The sequence below is a fragment of the Lucilia cuprina genome, chromosome 4 (assembly GCF_022045245.1).
Source record: "Lucilia cuprina isolate Lc7/37 chromosome 4, ASM2204524v1, whole genome shotgun sequence".
NCBI lineage: Eukaryota > Metazoa > Arthropoda > Insecta > Diptera > Calliphoridae > Lucilia > Lucilia cuprina.
The window spans coordinates 64,311,731-64,336,635 of record NC_060952.1 but is presented as its reverse complement, the minus strand read 5'-3'; the positions used below and the strand labels follow the sequence as shown (position 1 = coordinate 64,336,635).

The window sequence follows — 24,905 nt, the reverse complement described above, 5'->3', positions numbered from 1 at the left end:
TTGTCATAAGTCGGTATAACGTAAGAAACTTTGGCAAATTGACAAATTTAATGAAAAAGTTTTTATACTCAAAAATTTTAAAATATTTGTTGAGCAGCAAAACCAAAATATGTCATCGACAGGGAATCAATCAAGATTTTATCTCTGAGTACTTTCCATAAGACGGTATAACGTAACAAAATTTAATGAAAAAGTTTTTAGACTAAAAAATTATAAAATATTCGTTGAGCAGCAAAACTAAAATATGTCATCAATAGGGGATCAATGCACAAATCGAACCGTGTATAGGTTTTATACCTGAGTACTTTCCATTAGCTTAACAAACTTAGAAAAATTCGCAAATTTGATGAAAAAGTTATAGTACAAAATTTTAAAATATTCGTTGAGCAGCAAAACTACAACATGTGATCGATAGGGAATCAATAGACAAATCGAACCATGTATAGATTTTATCCCTGAGTACTTTCCATTAGCCGGTGTACCGTAACAAATTTGATGAAAAAGTTGTTATAGTACAAAATTTTAAAATATTTGTTGATCAGCAAAGTTAAAATATGTGATCGATAGCGACAAATCGAACCGTATATAAATTTTTTTCCTGAGTACTTGCCATAAGACGGTATAATGTAACAAACTTTTGAAAATTGGCAAATTTAATGAAAAAGTTTTTATACTAAAATTTTTTTATATATTCGTTGAGCAGCAAAACAAACTGTCATCTTATGGCAAGTACTCAGGAACAAAATTTATATACGGTTCGATTTGTTTATTAATACCCTTTCGATTACATATTATAGTTTTGCTGCTCAACGAATATTTTAAAATTTTTGAGTAGAAAAACTTTTTCCTTAAATTTTGCAATTTTGACATAGTTTGTTACGTTATACCGTCTTATGGCAAGTACTCAGGAAAAAAATCTATACTTGGTTCGATTTGTCTATTGATCCCCTATCGAATATTTAAAAATTTTTTAGTATAAAAACTTTTACATTAAATTTGCCAATTTGCCAAAGTTTGTTACGTTATACCGTCTTATCGCAAGTACTCAGGAAAAAAAATCTATACATGGTTCGATTTGTCTATTGATTCTCTATCGATGACATATTTTGGTTTTGCTGCTCAACGAATATTTAAAAATTTTTTAGTATAAAAACTTTTTCATTGAATTTTGCAAATTTGTCAAAGTTTGTTACGGTATACCGGCTAATAGCAAGTACTCAGGAAAAAAATCTATATATGGTTTGATTTGTCTATTGATCCCCTATCGATGACATATTTTGGTTTTGCTGCTCAACGAATATTTAAAAATTTTTGAGTATAAAAACTTTTTCGTTAAATTTGTCAATTTGCCAATTTTCCAAAGTTTGTTACGTTATACCGTCTTATGGCAAGTACTCAGGAAAAAAATCTATATACGGTTCGATTTGTCTATTGATCCTCTATCGATGGCATATTTTGGTTTTGCTGCTCAACGAATATTTAAAAATTTTTGAGTATAAAAACTTTTTCATTAAATTTTGCAAATTTGTCAAAGTTTGTTACGGTATACCGGCTAATAGCAAGTACTCAGGAAAAAATCTTTATACGGTTTGATTTGTCTATTAATACCCTATCGATCATATATTATATTTTTCCTGCTCAACGAACATTTTTAATTTTTTAAGCATAAACACCTTTGTTAAATTTGTAAAATCTTCAAAGTTTGTAACATCACAGCATTTCATAGAAAGTACTTTGAAGAACACTTAATACTTAGATTGATTCGTTTTTCGATTCACTATTAATAACACATTTCATATTTAGTGCTCAAAGAGGATTTTAATTTTTATTTGGATATTTAAATATTTCACAAATATATCAATGAGTTTGTTATGGTTTGTTATATTTTTGTTTACGTTTTTTATGTATTTTCTTCTTTGTTTATATTTTTTATGTACTTATCCACGTGTATACACAAAAAAGTACATTTCCGTGCAACTCTGAAAAAAGTTTGCCAAAAATCCCCCTGTTTGTTATTTTCTTGTACGTTATGAAGTTTAAGTTTTTAATAAATTTTTTTGCATTACATCTTAATATACATGTGATTAACATTGTATATGAGAACAGAAAATTAAAATATAAAAAAAATCAAGTGTGCTGTAATTTAATCAACAAAAAATTTTTCATTTATCGAAAAATATTCTTTGGATCAAAATTTTTTCAATGTTTAGATGAATTTTAAGAAAAATCTTAGTGCTTAAAATTATGACCATGATCTAGTGATGATTGGAATGACCTTATACTTATGATGAATTTGTAGATGCATGTATTTGGGTAGAATTTTTTTTAAAAACATACATATTTAGATACTTTTTAATAAACATGTATTTTAACTAGAAAGTTGTTGTAGATACTTTTTGATACACTTGTGTTCCAGCTTGGAAGGTGCTATAGAAACAATTTTACTTACTAGGTATATCGGTAAGAATGTAGGAATAGCTACTTTTCCACACACAAGTATGTTATAAAAAAGTATAATCTACACACAATATCGCAAACCAAGTATATCAGTTAGTGTGTCATTTTCAAGCGGCCATACCCTGTGTAAAGTAAGCCAGAGTGTGTGTAAGTTTGTAAGCACTTTCGAATACAAAATAAGCAACACAATATCAATGTAGTAAGCTATAAATTTTCTGCTGTTATGTTATGAATTGATTAATGTTTGTTTCAAACGAAAAATTCTATTCCGGCAGCTTAATTTGCAAAATTTAAGTGAGTGCCTGATGTTAAGTAAAACTTAATTCTTTTGTGAAAAATAAACATAAAAATGTACATGTTCATGAAAATATTATATTTCGAATGAATGAATATTTGTTGCGAATGGATAATTCTACTCCGGCGGAGTAATTTTCAATATTTGGCCATAGTGTAGCAGCCGCCGGACGGGTAAATACCTCATATAGGTTTTGTTATAGAAAGCGTTCCGGAACAGACTTTTTTTAGTTAATCTCTTTTTCTACATAGGTAGTGTATATATAAAACAATATTGTTTAATTTGTTAACATTTAATAGATTTCAAAATTAAGCCATAACGTAGAAGTCAGCTGCCGCCAGCCGGGAAAATACTTCATATACGTTTCTTAATATTAAGTGTTCCGAAAGAAATTTTGTTTAGTTAATCACGTTATCTACACAATTTTAATATAAAATATAAAACATTTAATAGAAAAAATATTTTTCTTAAATAACAAATTTGTATACATACCAATTATACCATTATTTAAATAAAATGATATATGTTTACGAAATGCTTGGTTAAAGAAGTTTTTCTTTGTTTAACGGACATTTTTAAATATAAAAATGTAAACAATAACAAACTTTGACAGCTAGGAAAACCAGGCGAATTAAGAAAAAAATTAGCTGATTGAATAACACCACCAAGGCGAATTCATATAAGGCGGTGTTAATCAATCAGCTGATAATTTTTTTCTTAATTCGCCCGGTTTTCCTAGCTGTTAAAGTTTGTTATTGTTTACATTTTTATATTTAAAAAAGTCCGTTAAACAGAGAAAAACTTCGTTAATATTTTGAATTATTTATGTAAAAAATCTGAAAATACCAAGCATCTCGTAAACAAATATCATTTTATTTAAATAATAACATAATTGGTATGTATACAAATAAGTTATTTAAGAAAAATATTTTTTCTATTAAATGGTTTTTTATAATTTTGTATTAAAATTGTGTAGATAACCTAATTAACTAAACAAAATCTCGTTCGGAACACTTAATATTAAGAAACGTATATGAAGTATTTTCCCGGCTGGCGGCAGCTGACTTCTACATTATGGCTTAATTTTGAAATCTATTAAATGTTAATAAATTAAACAATATTGTTTTATATATTCACTACGTAGATAAACAGATTAACTAAAAAATCTGTTCCGGAACGCTTTCTATATAACCCATATTTTATATTTTCCTCGTAAATTGTAATATCTTTATTTTTTAATATAATATAAACATCTTACAAAAATTTTTCATTAAATGAATTCGCCGTACTTATGGTTTTTGACATTTATGAAAACCAAAAGCAAAAACAAAATACATGGGTATTGTTGTTGTTGCAGAACTGCCACCACCTTATCTGAATTCGCCTTGTTCCAAATTAAGAGAATGGGAGCCAAGGCGAATTCATACATGGTGGTTTTATTTATTGAGCTGATAATTTTTTTCTTAATTTGCCTGGTTTACGTAGCTGTCAAAGTTTATTATTGTTTACATTTTTATACCCTTCACCTTCGTGAGAAGGGTATATATAAGTTTGTCATTCCGTTTGTAATTTCTATAATATAATTTTCCGACCCTACAAAGTATATCTATTCAGGATCCTTATAGATAGCGGAGTCGACTAAGCCATGTCCGTCTGTCTATCTGTTGAAATCAGTTTTTAGAGGACCCCAGATATTTCGTTTTGTATGTTTGGATGCTGTTGGCGTCATTGAGTTTTGTATTTTGTTTTTGTTAATTCTGTTCGTATATTTGGATGTAGGATTGTTTTATTGCGTTGTTTATTTTGTTTTTCTGTGTTTTTCGTTATGTATGTTTAGATGTCTGTTGGTTTAATTGCCTTGTGTATTTTGTTTTTTATTTCGTTTAGCGTTGTTGTTGTTCATTTTGTTTTGTTTTTGGCGTAATATTAATGTAGTCGGGAAAAAATATATAAAACTAATATGTTTATGGTGAAGAGTATATAAGATTCGGCCCAGCCGAATATAGCACTCTTACTTGTTATATATAAAAATTTCCGTTAAACGGAGAAAAACTTCGTTTATATTTTGAATCACTCAAGTAATATATCTTAAAATACCAAGCATCTCTTAAATAAATATAATTTTATTCAAATAATGATATAATTGCATACAAATGCATACAAAAATTTTATTTTAGAAAATATTCTATTTCTATTAAATGTTAATATGTTAAGTATATTGTTTTATATTTTATATTAACAATGTTTATATAAAGTGATTAACTAAAAAATAATCTTTTCTGGAACACTTTATATTAAGAAACACAAAATCTATTAAATGCTAACAAATTAAATAACATTGTTTTATATATACACTATGTAGATTAAGAGATTAACTAAAAAAGACTCTTCCGGAACACTTTATATAACAAAACCCGTATGAGGTTAACCGGCCGGCTGCTGCTACTTTATGGCCAAATATTGAAAATTACTCCGCCGGAGTAGAATTATCCATTCACAACATTTGTAGTATAATTTTTTTCATGAATATGTACCTTTTCATGTTTATCTTTCATAAAAATTTATATGCTGGAATAGAAACAAACATTAAATAATTCAAACCATTCAGAACATATTTTTATCGCAAATTTGTATACCTTTATCTTTATTTTTTTATAAAACATAAAAATTTTACAAAAAACAAGTAAGAGTGCTATATTCGGCTGTGCCGAATCTTATATACCCTTCACCATAGTGTATTTTAAACATCTTTTATAAATTTAAAATTTTTTCCCGACCACATTATTATTACATCAAAAGCTAAACAAAAAGAACAATAACGCTAAACGAAATAAAACACAAAATACACAAGGCATCTAAACCAACAGACATCTAAACATACATAACGAAAAACAAAAAAAAAAACAAAAATAACAACGCAATGACGCCAACAGCATCCAAACCAGACGTCGGCGCTAGTATTGTTCTGACAACGAAGATTTTCGGCAAATTACATGTACACAACACGATCGCATACGAACCTCAAAACAAGAGCATCAAAAATACAAATATTTTATTTAGTTGCTTGACAGCATTCAACAAAGTAGGTTTATGTTGCTTTGTTAAAGAAATTGCAAACACAATTTAAAAAAAAAACAAAAACAACTTGCAAAAGCAAGAGCATAATTTACAAAAACGTACACTCTAAATAATTGTCTAGAATGCATAACAATGAAAGTAAATAAGTTAATCTTGTTTCATACTTTTTTTATACATTTTAATTAGAAATGTTGTTTCTATGTGAAGAAATTATCATTCTTAAGTACATTGATTACACATTGTTTATAAATATTCGCATTTTACAGTAATGCAATTTAATCTTCAAAATTAAAAATAACCAAATATTTTTTTCAGTGCTATTTCAATGAAAAAATGCCAATAGTGTGTGTGTAGTGGTGATTTTTTTATCTGCCTCTCTATCCGCCGGTATATGATCCAAACCAAGGGTGCCCAAGTCCTATGCGCTTGGTACTCTTTTGTTTTTGTAAACGCGGTTAGACAGTGTGTTTTCTATACACTTATATGCGCTTAACATTAGCAATACGTTGTTGTTGATCTTAACAGTATACAAGCAAGAGTAAAACAGCAACACTTTCGTATTCGTTGCTGGTAAACATTGACGAGACGTAGATTTTGTTTTTGTTTATCGTAAAAAAAAATTGTTTTAAAAAGCACTTGGAAAAAATTTGTGTTAGTTTTAAATTTCAAACTTACATTATTCGCATAAAAGTTATTGTACAATAACTCACAATCTACTCTCATATAATTGAAAACGTTTTAAATACTTTTTTCGATTCATTAAAAAAATATATTTGCAAAACAAAAGGGAAAATTATTTTATTTTAACAAAAAATGCAAATCATATTTTTTTGCTGTGTATTTTTTTTGTATGTTTGGATTCCAAACATACAAAAAAATACACAGCTGAATAAAACCAAATACATCTACACACACACGTGTACATCTTTTTCTATATACAGTGTTGTTGTTTCTTTTTTAACAATTTTTTTATGAAATTTTCAGAGGTTGTCTCGGATTTTTGCTCATATCTCCGTTATTTACCGACCGATTTTGCTGATTTTAAATAGCGATCTGCTCGAAAGCATGTCTAATAGAATTATTGAAGATTCGGATCTCGTCGATATCTAGGGTCCTCTAAAAACTGATTTCAACAGACAGACAGACAGACGGACATGGCTTAATCGACTCCGCTATCTATAAGGATTCAGAATATATATACTTTATAGGGTCGGAAAATTATATTATAGAAATTACAAACGGAATGACAAACTTATATCTACCCTTCTCACGAAGGTGAAGGTTATAAAAATCATAAAATGAATTCGACGTTCGTATGGTTTTTGACATTTACGTAAACTAAATCCAAAAATAAAATACATGTAAAATGTTGCTGTTGCAGAACTGCCACCACCTTATATGAATTCGACTTGATGAGAGCATGGGAATTTTTGGATTGAGACACACATAGAGAATTATCTGATGTTAAACATAAACATAAGTTCTTCTGCCAATTAGTGCCTCGGGGTCTTTAGCGAGAATTTTCGGAACCCTGACATCTCATTAACGTTGCCAACATATTCACAATAATGACCATCTTTGTGATTTAAAGATTATTTTAACAGAAAAAGAAAACTTCCAATATGTGAAAATGTTTATGAAAAATAAACAATGGGCCACCAAAAATCAATTTGAATTTATTTAAAAGTGTTGAACTTTTTTTATGTAACTTTCGCCCTTTAAGTAAAGTAAGAAATTACAGTATACATACTAGGTAGGATTCTATAGTTGATACGAAAAGTCGACTTTTTTCATTTAGTAAAAATTCGACTTTTCGACTTTCTCCATTTTTGGAAAGTCGATTTTTAGACTTTTCGACTATAATTATTTTATAAATAGTCGACTTTTCAACTTTTTCGACTTTTTCTTTGACTTTCTACGACATTTTGACTTTTTCCGACTTTTCGACTTTTTTGCGACTTTTTGATTTTTTGACTATTTTCGACATCTTTCGACTTTTTTCCGACTATTTTTTCCACTTTTTTAAAAATTCGACTTTTCGACTTTCTCCATTTTTGGAAAGTCGATTTTTAGACTTTTCGGCTATAATTATTTTATAAATAGTCGACTTTTCAACTTTTTCGACTTTTTCTTTGACTTTCTACGACATTTTGACTTTTTCCGACTTTTCGACTTTTCGACTTTTTTGCGACTTTTCGATTTTTTGACTATTTTCGACATCTTTCGACTTTTTTCCGACTATTTTTTCCACTTTTTTAAATTTTTCGACTATTTTTGACTTGTTTCTACAGTTTTCCAGTTTACGACTCTTGGACTTTTTACGACTTTTTTCGACTTTCTTTGACTTTTTCCACCTTTATCGACTTTTTTCGACTTTCAGACTTCTCGACTTTTCGACTTTTATCAACAAAGTCGACTTTTCAACTTTTTTCGACTTTTTTGAACAAAATAGTCGACTTCGACTTTTTTCAACAATAAGTCGATTGTTCGATTATTCGAAAGTCGATTTATAGAAGCCTAATACTAGGGTTCCATAGTTGAAACGAAAAGTCGACTTTTTGACTATTTTCATTTTATGAAATCGATTTTTCTACATTTCGACATTTTTCATTTAATTAAAAGTCGACTTTTCGACTATAAGTATTTTATAAAAAGTCGACTTTTCCGACTTTTTCGACTTTTCCCGACTATTTTTTTACTTTTTCGAGTTTTTCCGACAATATTAGTTTTTGAATTTTTTCCCACTTTTTTAAAATTTTCAACTTTTTTTACTTGTTTCTACAATTTTTGAGTTTTCGACTTTTTCCGACTTTTTGACTTTTTTCGACTTATATACCCTTTTCGACTTTCAGACTTTTATTAACAAAGTCGACTTTTCCACTTCTTTCGCAGACGATAGTCGAGTTACCGACTTTTTTGGAACAAGATAGTCGACTTAGACTTTTAGACTTTTTTTCAACAAAAAGTCGATTGTTCGATTATTCGAAAGTGGATTGATTCATAATTGTCCATACGCAAATTATTTAAGCGATCATAACCTTGATAACCCTGGAGAACTTTATATCCACAGTTTTATTAAACAATAAATTTCTTAAGTATATCTGAGGCAAGGTACAATTCAACTTAAATGTTTTGTTATGAAAACTAAATGGCATTTCATTCGTATACAGGTGTAGGGTATTATATGCCGGCCACTCCCGACTATAACTTCTTACTTGTTTTAATTTGTATTAATGAATATATTTGGCCAATAATTTTTAATATTGAGAAGGGATAAAATGTTCAAAATATAATGTACTTAAATATCACTATCTCTATTGCATTATGATACAACAGTGTACATGTAAACCCTATTTAATATTGTATGTATTAGGGTATATAAATCGACTTTCGAATAATCGAACAATCGACTTTTTGTCGAAAAAAGTCGAAAAGTCTAAGTCGACTTGTTCCAAAAGGGTCGGTAACTCGACTATCGCCTGAAAGAAGTCGAAAAGTCGGCTTTCTTAATAAAAGTCTGAAAGTCGAAAAGGGTTGATAAGTCGAATTAAGTCAAAAAGACGGAAAAAGTCGAAATTTTTAAAGACGTTACAATATTAGGATTTAAAATATTGGCTATCGTGGATACTGGTAGTGAGGTATGATTTCCTAATTACAACAAAAGATGTAAATACTGATACCGTCTGATGATTTAGACTATGAAGAAGTCGTTCGTGAGTTTAGCGAAATATGTGTTACCACCCAGATGTGTGAGTTTGATGTAGACAATTTGGAGAATGGCATCAAAAGGTCTTCGAATCAAATGTAGTGTCTATTTTTAAAGAGGAAAATAGAATTTTTGGGCTATTTGTTGGAGGAGAGTCAGAGGAGAAAACGGCAGCAGTGAGAAATTTCCGGTCCCGAAAGATAGAAGAGTAGTACAAAGATTTTTAGGCTTGACTTCACATTTTTTACGTTTTATATTAAATTATGCACTAGTGGTGAAACCGTTGTCGGACTTATTAAAGAAGAATACGAGTTTTAAGATGGAGTATTAGAAAGTTGAAGCTTTTTGGCAACGACTCAGAAGATGATCAACTACATTCTGTCCGATATATGAGTAGCAAGACTACTATGCCTCTTCAAGGCTTCCCAGACTTATGTCGCCTAGGGAAAGCGCATCCTCCTTGAAGCCTGGGCTTCCTCCTCCCGTGGTGGGCTGGCGTAGTCGTCAATTAGCGTCATCCTCCTAGGAGACACGGGAAACTATACCAGCGGGTCTTGATCTTCGCCCTCACTATCCGACACACCCACCGTCCAGGTAACACATAATTGTGCGATGTACTTACGGTCCTTCGGGCGGCGCCAAATGTAAAGCTCTACTCGCGCCAGACCCTTGACACCGACTCGGGTTGGGATGACGTCGTGGTCTACGAACAGGACAGCTGCTCATCGGATTCATATTCACCAGTTTTCGCCTCAGTGAGCAAACTCATGGGACGAGGGCATGTTCTCCTCCGTAGCGTCCTGTAGGATGCTCTCGTCATCGGAGATTGTAATAATGTCTTCTCCACAAACACAGAACATTAGGACACACATCTTGCTACAACACACACGAGGACGTAGATTGGGACCTTTCGGGTTCGGGTGAAGCCTAGCAGCAACGAGTTTCCATGTTTTGACCTTGATAGAGGCCTACAAAGTCTGCGCAAACTATAACCCTTGATTCTTCTTCGATACGTGACAGATTTTGTCCTGCGGGGAGCAGTTGGTTGGGTTTATGCTGTTGACATATTTCACAGTTTCTGACATAAGTACAAATGTCTCTGAACATTCCGGGAAAATAATATTTCTTCGTAACATACACCATGGCTTTTCTTATGCCGAAGTGACCGGCACTCGAGGCGTTATGATTTTCTTGCAAGACTCTCTGGTGCTGGTATGAGGGGTCACACAGCTTTCAGGGGCACATTCTTCGTCTTCATCGTACGCCGGGAGGTGACGATAAAGTTGCTCTTCGAGAATAAGTAAGTCTGGGAACTTCTCCAGCTCTTTGCTTATTTCTTCACATTTTCTTTTCAACCAGCTGCACTCCACTGGCCTGTCTTGAATAGCTGAGCACACGTTTGCTGGGTCACGAGATAGGGCATCTGCCACGGTGGTATTGAATATCAAAATTATACTGTTGGAGCTCAAGGGCTCATCTATCTAATCTGCATGAGGGAATCTCAATCGAGTTTCAAGGTGGTCAGTCACTACCGTGAAATGATAGCCTTTAGATATGGTTGTAATTTCCTGATGGCCCACACTATCGCTAAACACATTTTCTCGGTTGCTGAATAATTCATTTCGGCAGGTATTAATCTGAGGCTAGTGTACGATATCACCCTCTCTTGACCTTCAAACTCTTGGGTCAAAACCGCTTCTAAACCGCAATCACACGCATCAGTCTGAAGAGTGAATTTCCTCGAGAAATCGGGTCAAGCTAAAACTGGGACTTCTGTTAAGAGTTTCTTCAAACGCTCGAATGCTTCCTGTTGCTTTTGGTTCCAACGAAAATGCTTACCTTTCTTCAGGAACAAGGTCAGGGGATGTACAATCTGTAAAAAATCGGGGACAAATCTTCTATACCACGATGCTATTCCGAGACATCTTCGCAGTTTTCTCACATTTCTTGGGGGTTGAAGTTCTTGGATAGCGGCAATCATCTTGGGATCGGTATTGATTCCGACTTCAATGACTACGTGACCTAAATATTTTATTTTCTTCTGGAAAAACTTAAAACTCTTGATTTAAACTCTTTATTCAGTCGCGCTTCTTGAAGTCTTCTACACACCTCTTTCAAGTTGGCCATGTTCTCTTCCAACAAATTTCCCAGCATCACAATATCGTCCAAGTATCTATTTCTGCACCAATTACTCTATCTAACGTTCTCTGAAACGTCGCTTGTACTGACGTTTACCCAAAAAGTATCACCTTGTACTGAAACAAACCTTTTCCCACCTACTGTGAATGCTGTGTATTTTTATGTGTTTTAGCATTGAGCTGCCTGTAATCAATACACAATCTAAGGGTACCGTTTTTCTTTGGTGCCATGACAATAGGTGCACTATAGGGACTCTTTGGGGGCTCTATACATCCATTTCTCAACAGCTCATCGATTTCTTCATTGACCACAGAAACCAAGAAATTACTTCGTCTTCTCTAAGTGCATCTTCGCCTGTCATCACTGCCTGCTCCTCTACTGCCATCACTACCTGTTGGGAAACAGGTCTAAACTTAACTCCCTGGTCACCACACTGCATATTAAACTCTACAGCTCTCAAAAAATCCAAACCTAGCAGCACTCTGTACAGCATGCTTGGCATAACACCCATCTCCGTTTGGTAACTTCTGCTGCCAAATCTCACCCCCACTCTGACAACTACTGTGGTACCATTCGCTAAGTTGATCCTGCTATCTACGGGAATCAACTGACTCTGCTCTCTTAATTCTTCGGCGACACGTTTGCTTATATAACTCCTGTATCGATTGTAGCAGGCATCTATGTTGGACCTGGGCCAGCAATCGGGTTTCCGTTTGACGAAAAGCACTCACTGGGGCAAGGTTTGTCTGCTCAGGGCCGCAGCATCCCCTTGCTGATGGCTCGGCCCTCTGGCCTTTCCCGCATTTCTTCGGCAGCACTCACGGGTCCATAGACCTCTTCTGCCACATTGACAGCAGAGCAACACACTCTAGTTTTGGCAAAAACGGTAGGCATGTCCTTCTTGCCCGCATCTCCTGCATGCTGTCGTTGGATTAATTCAGAGTTGGTGCAGTTTCCACTAAATGTTACTGCAAAATTGTTCACTATCACTGATAGATATTTAGTGGTGAGTTGAAATAGTACAGCCTCACTAAGCAATAGTGGTAGTGATACAAAAATTTTTTCACTAAAATTAATTTTGTGATAGTGTAAATATTTTTTTTAAAGCTTAGTGCAATTTTTTTTCTCCACTAATAGGATAGTGGAAAAATATAATCATTCACTAATGTTAAAGGAACTCAAATACATATAATTATATTGAATTAATTTATACTATTTATTACATTAATTAATTAATACTAATATTAAAGTAGTAACAAAATTAAAAGACAAAAGGAAATTGTAATACAAAAAATACGGAAATTTCATCAATATATTTATATAACATATTAAATTAAATACATGTTGGTACATATATTTTTCATTAGTACAATAAAAATAATAAAATAGAAATATTTTGAACATACAGTGGTTGACAAAACAATAGAAACTTTTCCAAATATTTTAGAAAAGGTTGAAATTCTAAACTTATTGTTGATATATTAGTAATAATTATTATTCATTTTTATTAATATACATGTATTTAACAAAATTAACAAAAAAAAAAAAAAAACAAAAACATAATTGATTAAATTCAGAAAAAGGAAAAAAAAGCTACTGACAAAACATCGGAAACTTTTGAACTTTTACAGAAAAGAAGACTCTTAATAAAAAATATGCAAAATAACTATGTAAAAAGCATCGTTGTTTACTTTATTTCAAGATATTCTTCATATTGATAATTTTTCATTTTTTTTAAATTTATTTTGCAAAATTAATTTTTTATTTCATTAATTCAAATGGCTAGATTTTTGCAGAAAACGTCTTAGTTTTGGAAAGAATCATCTACTCATTGCAAAAGATAACATAAACAGGATAAACGAATTAATATGAAAAAGTATACTTTTTATGGACGTGTCCAAATTTAGTTGGAACATTTAGTTTTAACACATTTGTAAGGCGGCCAAAGGGGAAAGATACTGAACCCGAAGAATATTATGTTTATCGGTGGCTAAATTATGTTATAGAACTATTTTTTAGGGCAAGGTATTAATCGAATTCAATTATAAAAAGATAATTTGTATGGTATAACGTAGAAACGATAATGGCCCTAAAAGCCAACTTTAGATTTGCAATCGAGTGGCTAGACTCGAAAATAATACCTGGATTAAAGTGGCCTGCCTATTCACCATATATATTAACTCCAGAGAAAATCTATGGAAAATAGTAGCTCCAAGATGTGGACTCAAAAATTGTCCTTTCAAGTCTAATTGGAAGGACGATTTTTATATATTCTGAGATTCTGACAAGTTCTAACCAATTTTGTTAAGATAATATCAAAATTTCCATTGTTTTGTCAGTAACAAAAAAACAAATACTTTAATCTTGTTTTATTTTTTAATTAAATTAATTATATTCATGAACTGTTAAACATTTGACTGTTAAACATTTGCAACATTTTATTGTGCTGCAAAATCACTACCACTAATGGTTTGTGGTAGTGGAAACATTATTTAAGCAATTCTGGCATTATCCGGGTAGTATATTTTGTCCAGACCGTAGACCTTCGCGAGTTCTTCTATTCGCTCAACAAAAGCTGACTAGTGTTGTAGTGTGGGCTTTGCTGAGGTGGATTCGTAGCTATGCCATTCTTGTTGCCATATGTGACACTGTTGGCACGTCTAGTTGTGTGGACCTGCTTACCTACGGTTTTCTTCTAGAATGTAATTCTAGAGAACTTTATTGACCTTATTTTCCCGAGTCTTTCAGGGAAAATGTCTATCACCGTTAAAGGTTTTGGTTGTCCATGGTTGTAAACCAAAGACCTAATGTTAGCCTTACTATGTTTTATTGCTCACTGTATTTTTCTTACCGACACACACGTCTTAGCTGTTCACTTATTACACCACAAAAGAGACTAATTGTTCGTTTACATCCTCTTTTATATTCTTCCTAAGTTGTAGTTACACTTCAGTAGTTTTGTAGTAGTGCTACTCTCATAGGTTTGAACCGTTAACAGTTTTACTGCTTATTCTCCCTCTCTCTGGCTGAATGTCTTCTTATTTGCTGAATACATTTCTTCTCTCTTGCTGAATTCCTCTCTTGATGAATATCTTCCATCTCTCTAGCTGAATATCCTTCCTGTTCTCTCTGACTGAATTATCTTTGGGTGAATCTCTCTCTATGTCATTATTATATTACTTCGTTGGGCTGAATTTGAAAAAAAAACGAACACACATTGCCGGATGTAATCCGCTCCCCTTTGATGGATGTTATCCATTGCCCTCCAAATATAACACCGATGACATGAATATCTTCATGTATTTATTAAAAAAATAAAACAAAGTATGGAAAAATGTGTGGCTGAAAATGGCAACATTTTGGGTCCTGAATGACGTTTGACTAATTCCAATTGATAAAGCCATTGATGACTTACCACGTTGGTTCCAAGAAGAATACCAGGAAGCAGTAGTACCACATTTTAGTTGTCGTAGATGCGTAGAGGCTCAGGCAAAGTAGTGGATCGTATGCGTAAGCAGGCGGCGATGTTTGGAAGTCCGGTGCGAGTGATTGACGATAAAGGCGCAGCTTCCACATCCAACGAATTTAGCGGTTATTGTACAGAAGAAGATGTACAGCATTTGTTAATAGCGACATGTAATAGTCATGTGCTTGAAAACTCACAGAATTGGTATCGGCAAGTGGAAACGGTACAGAGGATGATGAACAATACGCCCACCATTTGAGCTTTTTACAGGTTTAAAGATGAGAATTAGATCGAATGCTGGTTTCCATTAATTGCTGGAACATATAGGGGTCAACGAACTTGATCAAGAACGAGATGAAGCGCGGGAGAATATATTAAGAATTCTGCAAGAGAATAAATATAATTATGACAGGAAAAAAAGTGCCTGAGAGAATATGATTTAAACGACCTTGTTGCAATATAACATACACAGTACGGAAAGTCATTAGGACCCTATAAGGTCATTATGATGATGAATCACGATGTACCACGGTCGTGGAATATATAAAGGCTTGTCACGTTACATTCAGGCCAAATGTTGTTTACCCATTAGAATCGGGTCCTAATGGGTAAAGGAAGTCAACAGAGGAGAGAGAAACAAATGAATAACTTACCACAGGCTTACGTTAAACAAGTTTAGGAAGTAGTTTTAAGTTAGAACCCTAAAAGTTTTAAGTTAAGTCCTAAAGCGTATAGTTAAACAACGGGCAGTTTTAATTTAGTATATACGTTTTCTCTGCATTAATAAATGTTACTTTAAATAAAGAAGTGTTAACATTTAACAGACTTGACGGGTAATGATCGCATTTCAATTACAACTACACTTAAATAAATTGTGATTGAAGCTTTACCAATTACAATTACTTCTAATTGTAATTGAAGTTTTGTTTATATTGTTAATGTCAAAAACTTGATTGAGCATTTATAATATGGGGAAAATCGGACGACGATTTCACATAGCCACCATACAAATGTACTCCCCGAAATATGGCGTAAAAAGCTCCAACCATTTACAGATTCGTTGCAAATGATACAAAATTTCGCATAAGTCAGTTTTTTTGACTTCCGAAATTAAATTTTGAATTATGGCGTAAATATTTGTCGCTGCCCCCTATTTAAAATAATTATATGGCGACGAAAATCAACAAGTTTTTTATGACCCAAATATCTCTATGAAATTTTGTTCGGATCGGTCCATATTAACCTTATCCCCTTTTAACGCTCAGTACTGAGCATGAAAGACAATTTTTGACGAATTTCATAGTTCTACTAGGCTGATGAAATTTAACATAAATATGATTTTCATACATAAATCGTTCTAGAAAATTGATCCTACCCCTACAGAAAATTTTGTAAAACCAGATCAGGATAGGGTTACAACTGAATTAATTATAGAACAATTTATGAAAAAAATAAAAAGTCGACACATATAGGAGTTGAACTTAGAACCTTCCGTCTGCCAGTTCGCCACACTCTCTCTACACCGTTGCTTAGCATACTTATTTAGATGTTTTCGTGCAATGATTATTTAATGTCTAGACTAGACAAACAAAGTGGGTTGTTCAATGGAGAAACGCGAAAATTTTTGATACAAAATATAAAACAAAGGGAAATAAGTAAAAAAGAAAAAAATCTCTCTTAAAACACTTAGGCTGGATCCGTGCTATAACAGGTCATATTTATGATTATAATTCGAAAAAAGTTACAATTCACATATTTAGAGCAATAATTCCAACAAATTTTATTAAATATATCTTAATTTTTTACCAATTATTAAAATTTGTTTAAGTCGAAAAAATTTTGGATAGCACATGGCACTATGGGCCAGAGAGTGATGCTGTGAAAAGGTATATAACAGAAATTAATTATGTATCTTTAGCTAATATCGGAAGACAAATTTCGACATAATTTGTATCAACGTTAAAAATATTAAGATTTAAAAATATCACCATTGTAATTAAAAATAGAAAACAATTAATTTTATGCGAAACAATTAATTTTATTCGTAAATATGTACGAAAAGATAACATTAATTAAAATATATAATATTAAAATAAAATAAAATAAAATAAAAAGAATAAAATCAAAACATATTTTTGTAATTTTTGGCCGCCAATATCTCGCTTTGCGCTCACGATATTTATGGTGACTAAAAAAAGATAAACTACCCAGCAAAATATTTGCTTACAAATTCACTAGAAAAATCACCAGAACTCATCGAGTCAAGTACTTACAATTCTACTAGAAAAAGTACATATTTTTGTTTGAGATGTTCCAAAAGTAAGTCAATATTATTTGGTTGGAAATAAGTTGTTTTTTAGTAGAGTTATTTATAGAATATTTATGAAAAAATAAAAATAAAAAGACGACACACATTGGGGTTGAACTCAGTACCTTCCGTCTACCAGTTGAATGCTACTCTTACTACACCACTGCTTTGTTGTTTTATTGTGCGTCAAATAATAGTTTTCACACACAAATACTATTTTATTTTCTGTTTGTCTAAAAATAGACATTTGATATCGTGTTCACAAAAAAGGAAAAAAACAGAAAAAGTAGCTGTTTAATTTTGTTTGTTTCTTAATTTTGATTTTTTTTTAAACTTTACCTACAAAGTAAGTCATTAATGAAGTACTTAATGGTAATCATTGTAAGCAAAGATTTTGCTGGGTATAAGCTTCTTAACGCGGTATTTTATAATTATTAAGAAAGTCGAAACCCAGAAATGAAAGCATACTTTTCAAAAGGATTCTAATAATTTGTAACCTTGTGATAAAAATGTTTGAGTTAGCTGCTATAGTTTTTTGATATTTAAAAGTTAACAACGCTGGACGTAATTGGTACCGATATTAACACACAAATACTTTATATTACTATATTTTATTTTTATTTCAGAACTCTGCATATATTTATGTATGGATAAGTGTTTGCTAAAATATTACAAAGGTTACAACTAATAATCTAAGTATTACTTATACAATAATTTTAAATTTTTTATTATTAATTATATTATATTACATTATGTTTTAGTTTTATCTTATACATATACAAAAGTTGTTATATTAAATGCAAGACTAGAAATATGTATGTACTTTGGTATATGCATGACATTATATTATAACGAACATAATTTTTTACATATGTACATTGCGGTAAATAAAATATACGATCACAAAATAAAATTAATTAATTACTATAGCTTTTTTTCTTTTCTTTTATGTATAATAGTTTCACATTTGTTAAATTGAGCATGTTAAGAATACCTACGGTCTGCCAGAATTATCTTAATTTTGGCGATTTCTTAACTCAAAACTAATAGTATCGATTTTTGCTTAACTCTTGCACGCATATGAGCAACCGATTTCCCAAGTTTTTTTAACATTTTTCTAGAGTTCACAGCTACAATAGCTTGTTTTTTTAATTTTGTTGAACTTCTACCCAGCAAATAATGGTGCTTTCGCCAAAGCAGCAGTAAGATAGTTACTGCTTTAACATGTTATGAAAGGAATCCAAAAATTCATATTTTACATTGTTGATAGTAAACTGATATGACCGTACAAACATATATATTTTTTATTATTGTTTAAAATTGATGGGCTTTAGACCACTTGGTAATACCCGGTATGCTTCGCTACCCCAACCAAAATAAACACATAATAACCAAAAAAATTATTTATTTAGTTACTAAATTATAAAAATTTTCTTAAAAGTTTATTATAATTTCTTTTGATGATAATATATTTCATTTAAATTCTGAAATAATAATAAATAGATCAATAATCTATTATTTCAGAATTTAGATGAAATATATTATCATCAAAAGAAATTATAATAAACTTTTAAGAAAATTTTTATAATTTAGTAACTAAATAAATATATTTTTTGGTTATTATGTATTTATTTTGGTTGGGGCAGCGAAGCACACCGGGTATTAGGTAGTGGAAAATAAAAATAAAAAGATGAAAGTTACAGTGCAGGGCCTAAATAAACCAGTACCGACGGCAAGTGTTGATCCACTCGCGAGTCACGTGTTGTCGGCAATCGTGAGGAAAATACTACTACGGTGAAGGGTACCTTGGCGTCCGTGGCGGACAATATGTTAAGTGTACAGCATGCGATTGGCAAAAACATAGGGGTGAAAGAGAAGTATCTTCTCGGAGAAAGCTCTAAGCTACCTCAGCATTTAAATATAGATTAGGGTACCAACTCTGAATCCTCAGATGATAATTACAACACCTCTATAGAAAATTCGAAAAATGATGAAGTAGAGTAAATTGTGAAACAGGTGAGTGATAGCATAGCTAAACTACCTATTACTAAGAAATGACTTCTGGAGCACAGAGGAGGAAGTTGAAAAAGATGCTTCAGGAAACCATAGTTAGTCAATCCAACGACACTCCAAAGGAAAAATCGGACTTTATCACAAGATCTGAGGCAAAGAGGATCAGGTCTCCAGAAGAGTTGACAACAGAAAATAAACCTAAGAAGTAAAAAGTAAAAGTTTTATATCCGGCTGTGCCGAATCTTATATACCCTTCACCATGTGTTACCCTTCATGTAACACCAAATGCAAATGCAAATGCAAATGCAAAAGGTTCAATATTATAGAAAATTCAAAAAATACCTTTTGTAGGACGAAAAAGTACCAAAAAGTCCCATTTTCTAGGTTCTTACCTAGTCAAGGCCCTACATACTAAATTTCATGTTTCTAGGTTCAATATTTTAGAAGATTCAAAAAGTACCTTTTGTAGAACGAAAAAGTACCAAAAGGTCCCCTTTGATGTATTCTGACCTGATCCGGACTCTACATACTTAATTTCATGTTTGTAGGTTTAATATTATAGAAAACTCAAAAAGTACCTTTTGTAGGTTCAATATTAGAAAAAATTCCAAAAGTACATTTTAAAAACAAAAGGAGTACTAAAACGTTACCTTTAATAGCTTCTAACTTAAGCCAGGCTCCACCTACTTAATTTCATGTTTCTAGCCAACAGTGTCGCCAGATGTGGGGATTTGTCCCCAAATTGGGGATTTCAAGTTTTATTTGGGAACAGATTTTCTTGGGGAGGGATTTGGGGATTTTCGTAAAATTTGGGGATTTTTTTATAATTTTTGAGCTATTATTGGGGATTTTTATATTTTTTTCTGAATTTTTTGGTTTTTTATTTTATTTTTTTCTTTTAAATATCAATAATAATAACAAAAATATTTTTTACTTTTCATATTTTATTTATGTACCTACTGCTTCTTTGCATTTCTCCGGGTTTATAAATTTTGTTGTTTCTCTGGGTTTAAACAATTTATTAAGTTTCATGGCAATCATGTCTAAAATATAATGCTACAAATACATACATGTGAATGTGTCAAAAAAAATGTAACGGGAAAATTTGTCAATTTAAGTGAAAAAAAGACGTGCACAAAAATTTGTTAAATGTGGAAAAAAATTTATTTTGTATAAGCACAAAGTGAGAAATGGAAAAGAATAGAAGACAATTTAATAACTCCTGGATGAAAGAAGACTGGACAAAAGGTATGTATTTATAAATTTTGTGTAAAACATAAATTTTAAAATAATTTTGTAATAAACAGGCTGGCTTGTTCATATCGAGCAGGCACCTGAATGGAGCCATAGTGGACCATCTCATGGCGCGTGGTGTAAGGTTTGTAAAGTTGGACTGCAGTGCCAAAAAAAAGATTTAAAAAAACACGGACTGACAGAAAAACATAGGATAAATTTAAATTCGTTGAAGCCATCAAATACGGTAAGGTATGGTAAGTCCATTTAATAAAATACAGAATATTCCCACCATCACAACATGTAACATTCCAGTTTTATTTAGTTACTCGGAATTATTTCTAACATTCTTCTAAAGTTTTTACATCTTGACATACCTATGTATGAAGATTGTTTTTAAATATATATTTCTTCATTAAATGGTCAATAGACTAGTCAAAACATTGGTCTAAATAGTCAATAAACTAGTGCATAGACAAGTCAATTGGCAAGTAAATAAGCAAATCTATTGACCAATGAATTAGTCCAGAGATTAATGAATTCACTATTCAATAGATTAGTCAATGAACATGTCAAAAGACAAGTCCATTAACTATTGGCTAGATTATGTATGTGTTTATTGACTCTTTAGAGGACTAGTCTATTGGCAAGTCCATGGACTAATCTGTTGTATATTCTATGGACTGGTCAAACGACTAGTGCAATGTATTAGAATATTGACTACTATAGGTACTAATTTATTGATAAGTCCATGGACTAGTATATTAATTATTCTATTGAAAAATATATTGTCCAGTTCATGGAATAATCTATTGACATTCAATTGACTATTCTATGAAATTGTCTATTGAGTAGTAGTAGACTTTTCAAGAGACTAGACAATCGATTAGTCCATGATCTTTTCAAAAGATTAGTTCTCAGAATAATCAATGGACTAATGCAGAGAATAATAAATTGACTTATATACATATCGTCACCTGAAACGCAAACGGCCCTAACTAACCAAAATTTCAAAATCGATTTTATTCTTGATTCTAATGTATTGCATCAAAACAAATGTCCACACCAAAAAATTTTCCGACCAAAATGATCGATTTTATTGACAAAAACCCAAAGGCCCTATCTACAAAAACTTTTAAATATTGAAGGTAAAAAGTCCCATTTATCCATTTTATTATACGCCATTGTCAACTATCATAACAAATGATAGGTTTCACTATTAAACAATTTGATTATATACTACAAAAAAATCGCGTTGATAGAAACAAACTTTTCAATTAAAATAGTTTTTTGCTTCTACTGTAAAATTTTAAAAATGTTAGATAGGGCCGTTTGCGTTTTTGGTGACGATATGTATGTACTTGTATACTGACTAGTCTATGAACAAATCAATAGATTAGTTTATGGACTTGCCAAAACTAGTCCATATACCACTCAATTGGGTAGTCAATGGATATTTTCATGGCCCATGGACTAGGCTTGTCAATAGACTTGTAAATAACCAATATAATAGTCAATGGACTACATTTATATTTATATTTGCAAAATTTTAATTAACATAGGGCGATTTACATATAATGTTACCGTAGCCGGAATAAATATTTTTGAATTCATCTGCGAAATTTGTTGAAATATAAGTAGACACCTGATAACTAATTTTGAAATTTTAAAAATATTAAAAAAAAATCAGAAATTAAAAAAATCAAAATCAACTTATAATAGTGAAATTATTTTGTATTTTAACGTCAAATTGAAGACTGTAAAATATTATTTAATTATTTTGAGGATAAGAGCCCGCGCATCTCCGCCAAATTTTGCAAAATGAAAAATTGCACTTTTTAGTGTTTTATTTTTCAAAAAATGAGGTGTTATTATTAATTTTTGAACCATTTTGTAGCAAAATCATAACGTATATCAAATTGTCCTTCCAAAAAGATAGAACTTAAAATTGGTAAAAAAAAGTTTTTAGTTATTAAAATTTCCCCCAAGAATTTTGTAGTTGTGATGATGCATAAAAGTAAATATGCCGGTACGAATTTTTGTTCAAATTGGATAACGCTTACTCGGTTAAGTCGGAAGTCAAAAAAGGGGGTAACAGTATCTGCAATACTCCATTTTCAAACTTTAAACAATTTTGTTAAATGGATTTAAAAAATGAAAATTTTCTATACCGGATTTTATAGGGGATATGTATAAGAATTAAACATAAAAAGAATAAAGTCAATACCTCTAGTAGTTTTGCGTACCTGCTATGTGAAGTTGAAGGATTTCGGGAAAAGGGCAATGACAATAATTAAGTAAAAATTATATTATTACAAATTGTTGCTTAATTTTGATGAAGTAAATTTATATTATCATTTCCGAGTTCATGGAAAGTTGTTGTTGATAATTTTTCTAAAATCCAGAATCATTAAGCCTTTTCAAACCGGGGTCAAAGTCAAATTTATGTGAATTTGATATTTTTAATAAAATACCAAAATATTGTGCAATTATGAATACATTTGGACAAACTAGGCGAAAATATATCCAGAAATCTAGAAATCAAACTTCTTCAAAAAATAACCCTATGAGGTACATGGGGTCAATTCTACAGACATTTTTTAAAATAAATTTTCTTAAAGAATTAATAGATATATGTATATCGAGTATTTGGCATAACGTATAATAACTTCTAAGAAGTTCCATCAGTATCCATCAACAATTAACAACATCACGCTCTTATTTGTTCAAGGTCATAAAATATTCAAAATTTTTATTTTGACCCCGGTTGTTAAAGAATTAATGATTTAATTTCGGAAATTTGATCAGAAATACCTTTCCATGGACTCTGAAATAATAATATTAATTTACTTTACCAAAATTAAGCAACAATCTGTAATAATATAATTTTTACTTAATTATTGCCAAAAATTGCCCTTTTTTAGAAATCCTTCAACTTCACAAGCTACTTCGTTAGCGATAAATTGTAGTATTTAATTGAATTAAAATTAAGCCCTACACTACGTGGTAGCCAGTGTTCTAATAACGAAAATCTTATTCTCGGGAATTTTTAGTACCATAAATCTTCCGCGGCAAATCGAATTTTCTAAAACCATCCACAAACAAATTTACATGTATTTTTAACATTATAATCTATTATTTGGATACTAAATTTGAAAGAGTGATTAACCGCAGCCCCTACCCTTGCTTTTTCTCCTTGTAAAACAATGACACCTGAAACTTTCCGATAATGTATTAAAAAAGATAAAATTTTGTTTAGATTAAATATCGAAAACTTCAAAGCATTTGCAGCGGATTTTTTTTAACGCTGGGAAAAAATAGTATACTTTTTCGACGTACTATTTTATATGCTAAGAAGTATGAATGTGTTGTTATACCTAAATGATATTTGGTGGTGGGAGATAAAAAACCTACATACATAAATAAATTATTTTAACAATAATTGTTCAAATTTTATTAAAGGTATATTAAAAACATCAAAAGAAAGTAAGATTTTTGAAATAAGATTGGCAATGTATATATCTACGCACACAAGCATAATATCCGTCGACCATTTATGTGATCTATTTCTCAAAACACTACAAATTAATAACAAATCACTTACGTTAAAAATGCATCGAACCAAATGTTCTGCTTTAATTAAGTATGTTATTGCGCCAACACTACTAGAAGAATTGTTAATGGAAAATATTCTTTAATAGTTGATGAATCAACTGATATATCTAGAGTAAAGTGGATGGCAATTTGTATACGTTATTTTAATCAAAAGGAAGTCAAAATAATGACCGAATTTTTAGGAATTTTGGTTGTGGAGGAGGCAACAGCAGTTGCGTTATATGAAAGTCTCCGAGAATTTTTAAAAAGAAATAACCTAAGCATAAGTAATTTAGTTGCAATTGGTACCGATGGGGCTAAAAATTTGTGTGGGTCCAGGAATTCACTTTACTCCCTTCTAAAGAAAGAAAATTCGTCAATCAAATTGGTCAAATGTATTTGTCATTCTTTAAATTTGTGTAGCTCTGAAGCAGCCAAATCAATTTCCAATTCTGTGGAATTCCTCGTTAAAGAAACGTACAATTACTTTTCAAACTCTCCATTGCGAACACTTAAGTATAAAAAAATTTTTGATTTAATTAATTTGGGTGTAGACTCAAATAAGTTTTACAAACTAGTACAAATTTCAAATACAAGATGGCTATCATATGGAAAA

The 24,905-nt window shown here is 31.2% G+C and overlaps 1 protein-coding gene across 2 annotated transcripts; it reads left to right on the top strand.

The window, feature by feature from the left end:
- The first annotated feature begins 20,584 nt into the window (after nucleotides 1–20,584).
- On the top strand, nucleotides 20,585–24,540 carry LOC124419556. Of its 2 annotated transcripts, none has more exons than XM_046949566.1 (3): nucleotides 20,585–20,710; nucleotides 20,770–20,947; nucleotides 24,158–24,540. In XM_046949566.1, exons 1-3 carry the CDS (start codon nucleotides 20,653–20,655, stop codon nucleotides 24,183–24,185), a joined length of 264 nt encoding a protein of 87 aa, XP_046805522.1. In that variant the 5' UTR covers nucleotides 20,585–20,652; the 3' UTR covers nucleotides 24,186–24,540. The 2 variants fall into 2 exon arrangements, with proteins under 2 accessions (XP_046805522.1, XP_046805521.1); XM_046949565.1 differs by having other exon boundaries at nucleotides 20,770–20,952.
- Nucleotides 24,541–24,905: the final 365 nt, after the last annotated feature.

Coding starts and splice junctions, on each gene's coding strand:
- LOC124419556 (XM_046949565.1), top strand. CDS start 20,653: ATGGAAAAGAATAGAAGACAATTTAATAACTCCTGGATGAAAGAAGAC. Junction 20,711..20,769: donor GAAAGAAGACTGGACAAAAG/GTATGTATTTAT, acceptor TGTAATAAACAG/GCTGGCTTGTTCATATCGAG. Junction 20,953..24,157: donor ATCAAATACGGTAAGGTATG/GTAAGTCCATTT, acceptor ATTTTATTAAAG/GTATATTAAAAACATCAAAA.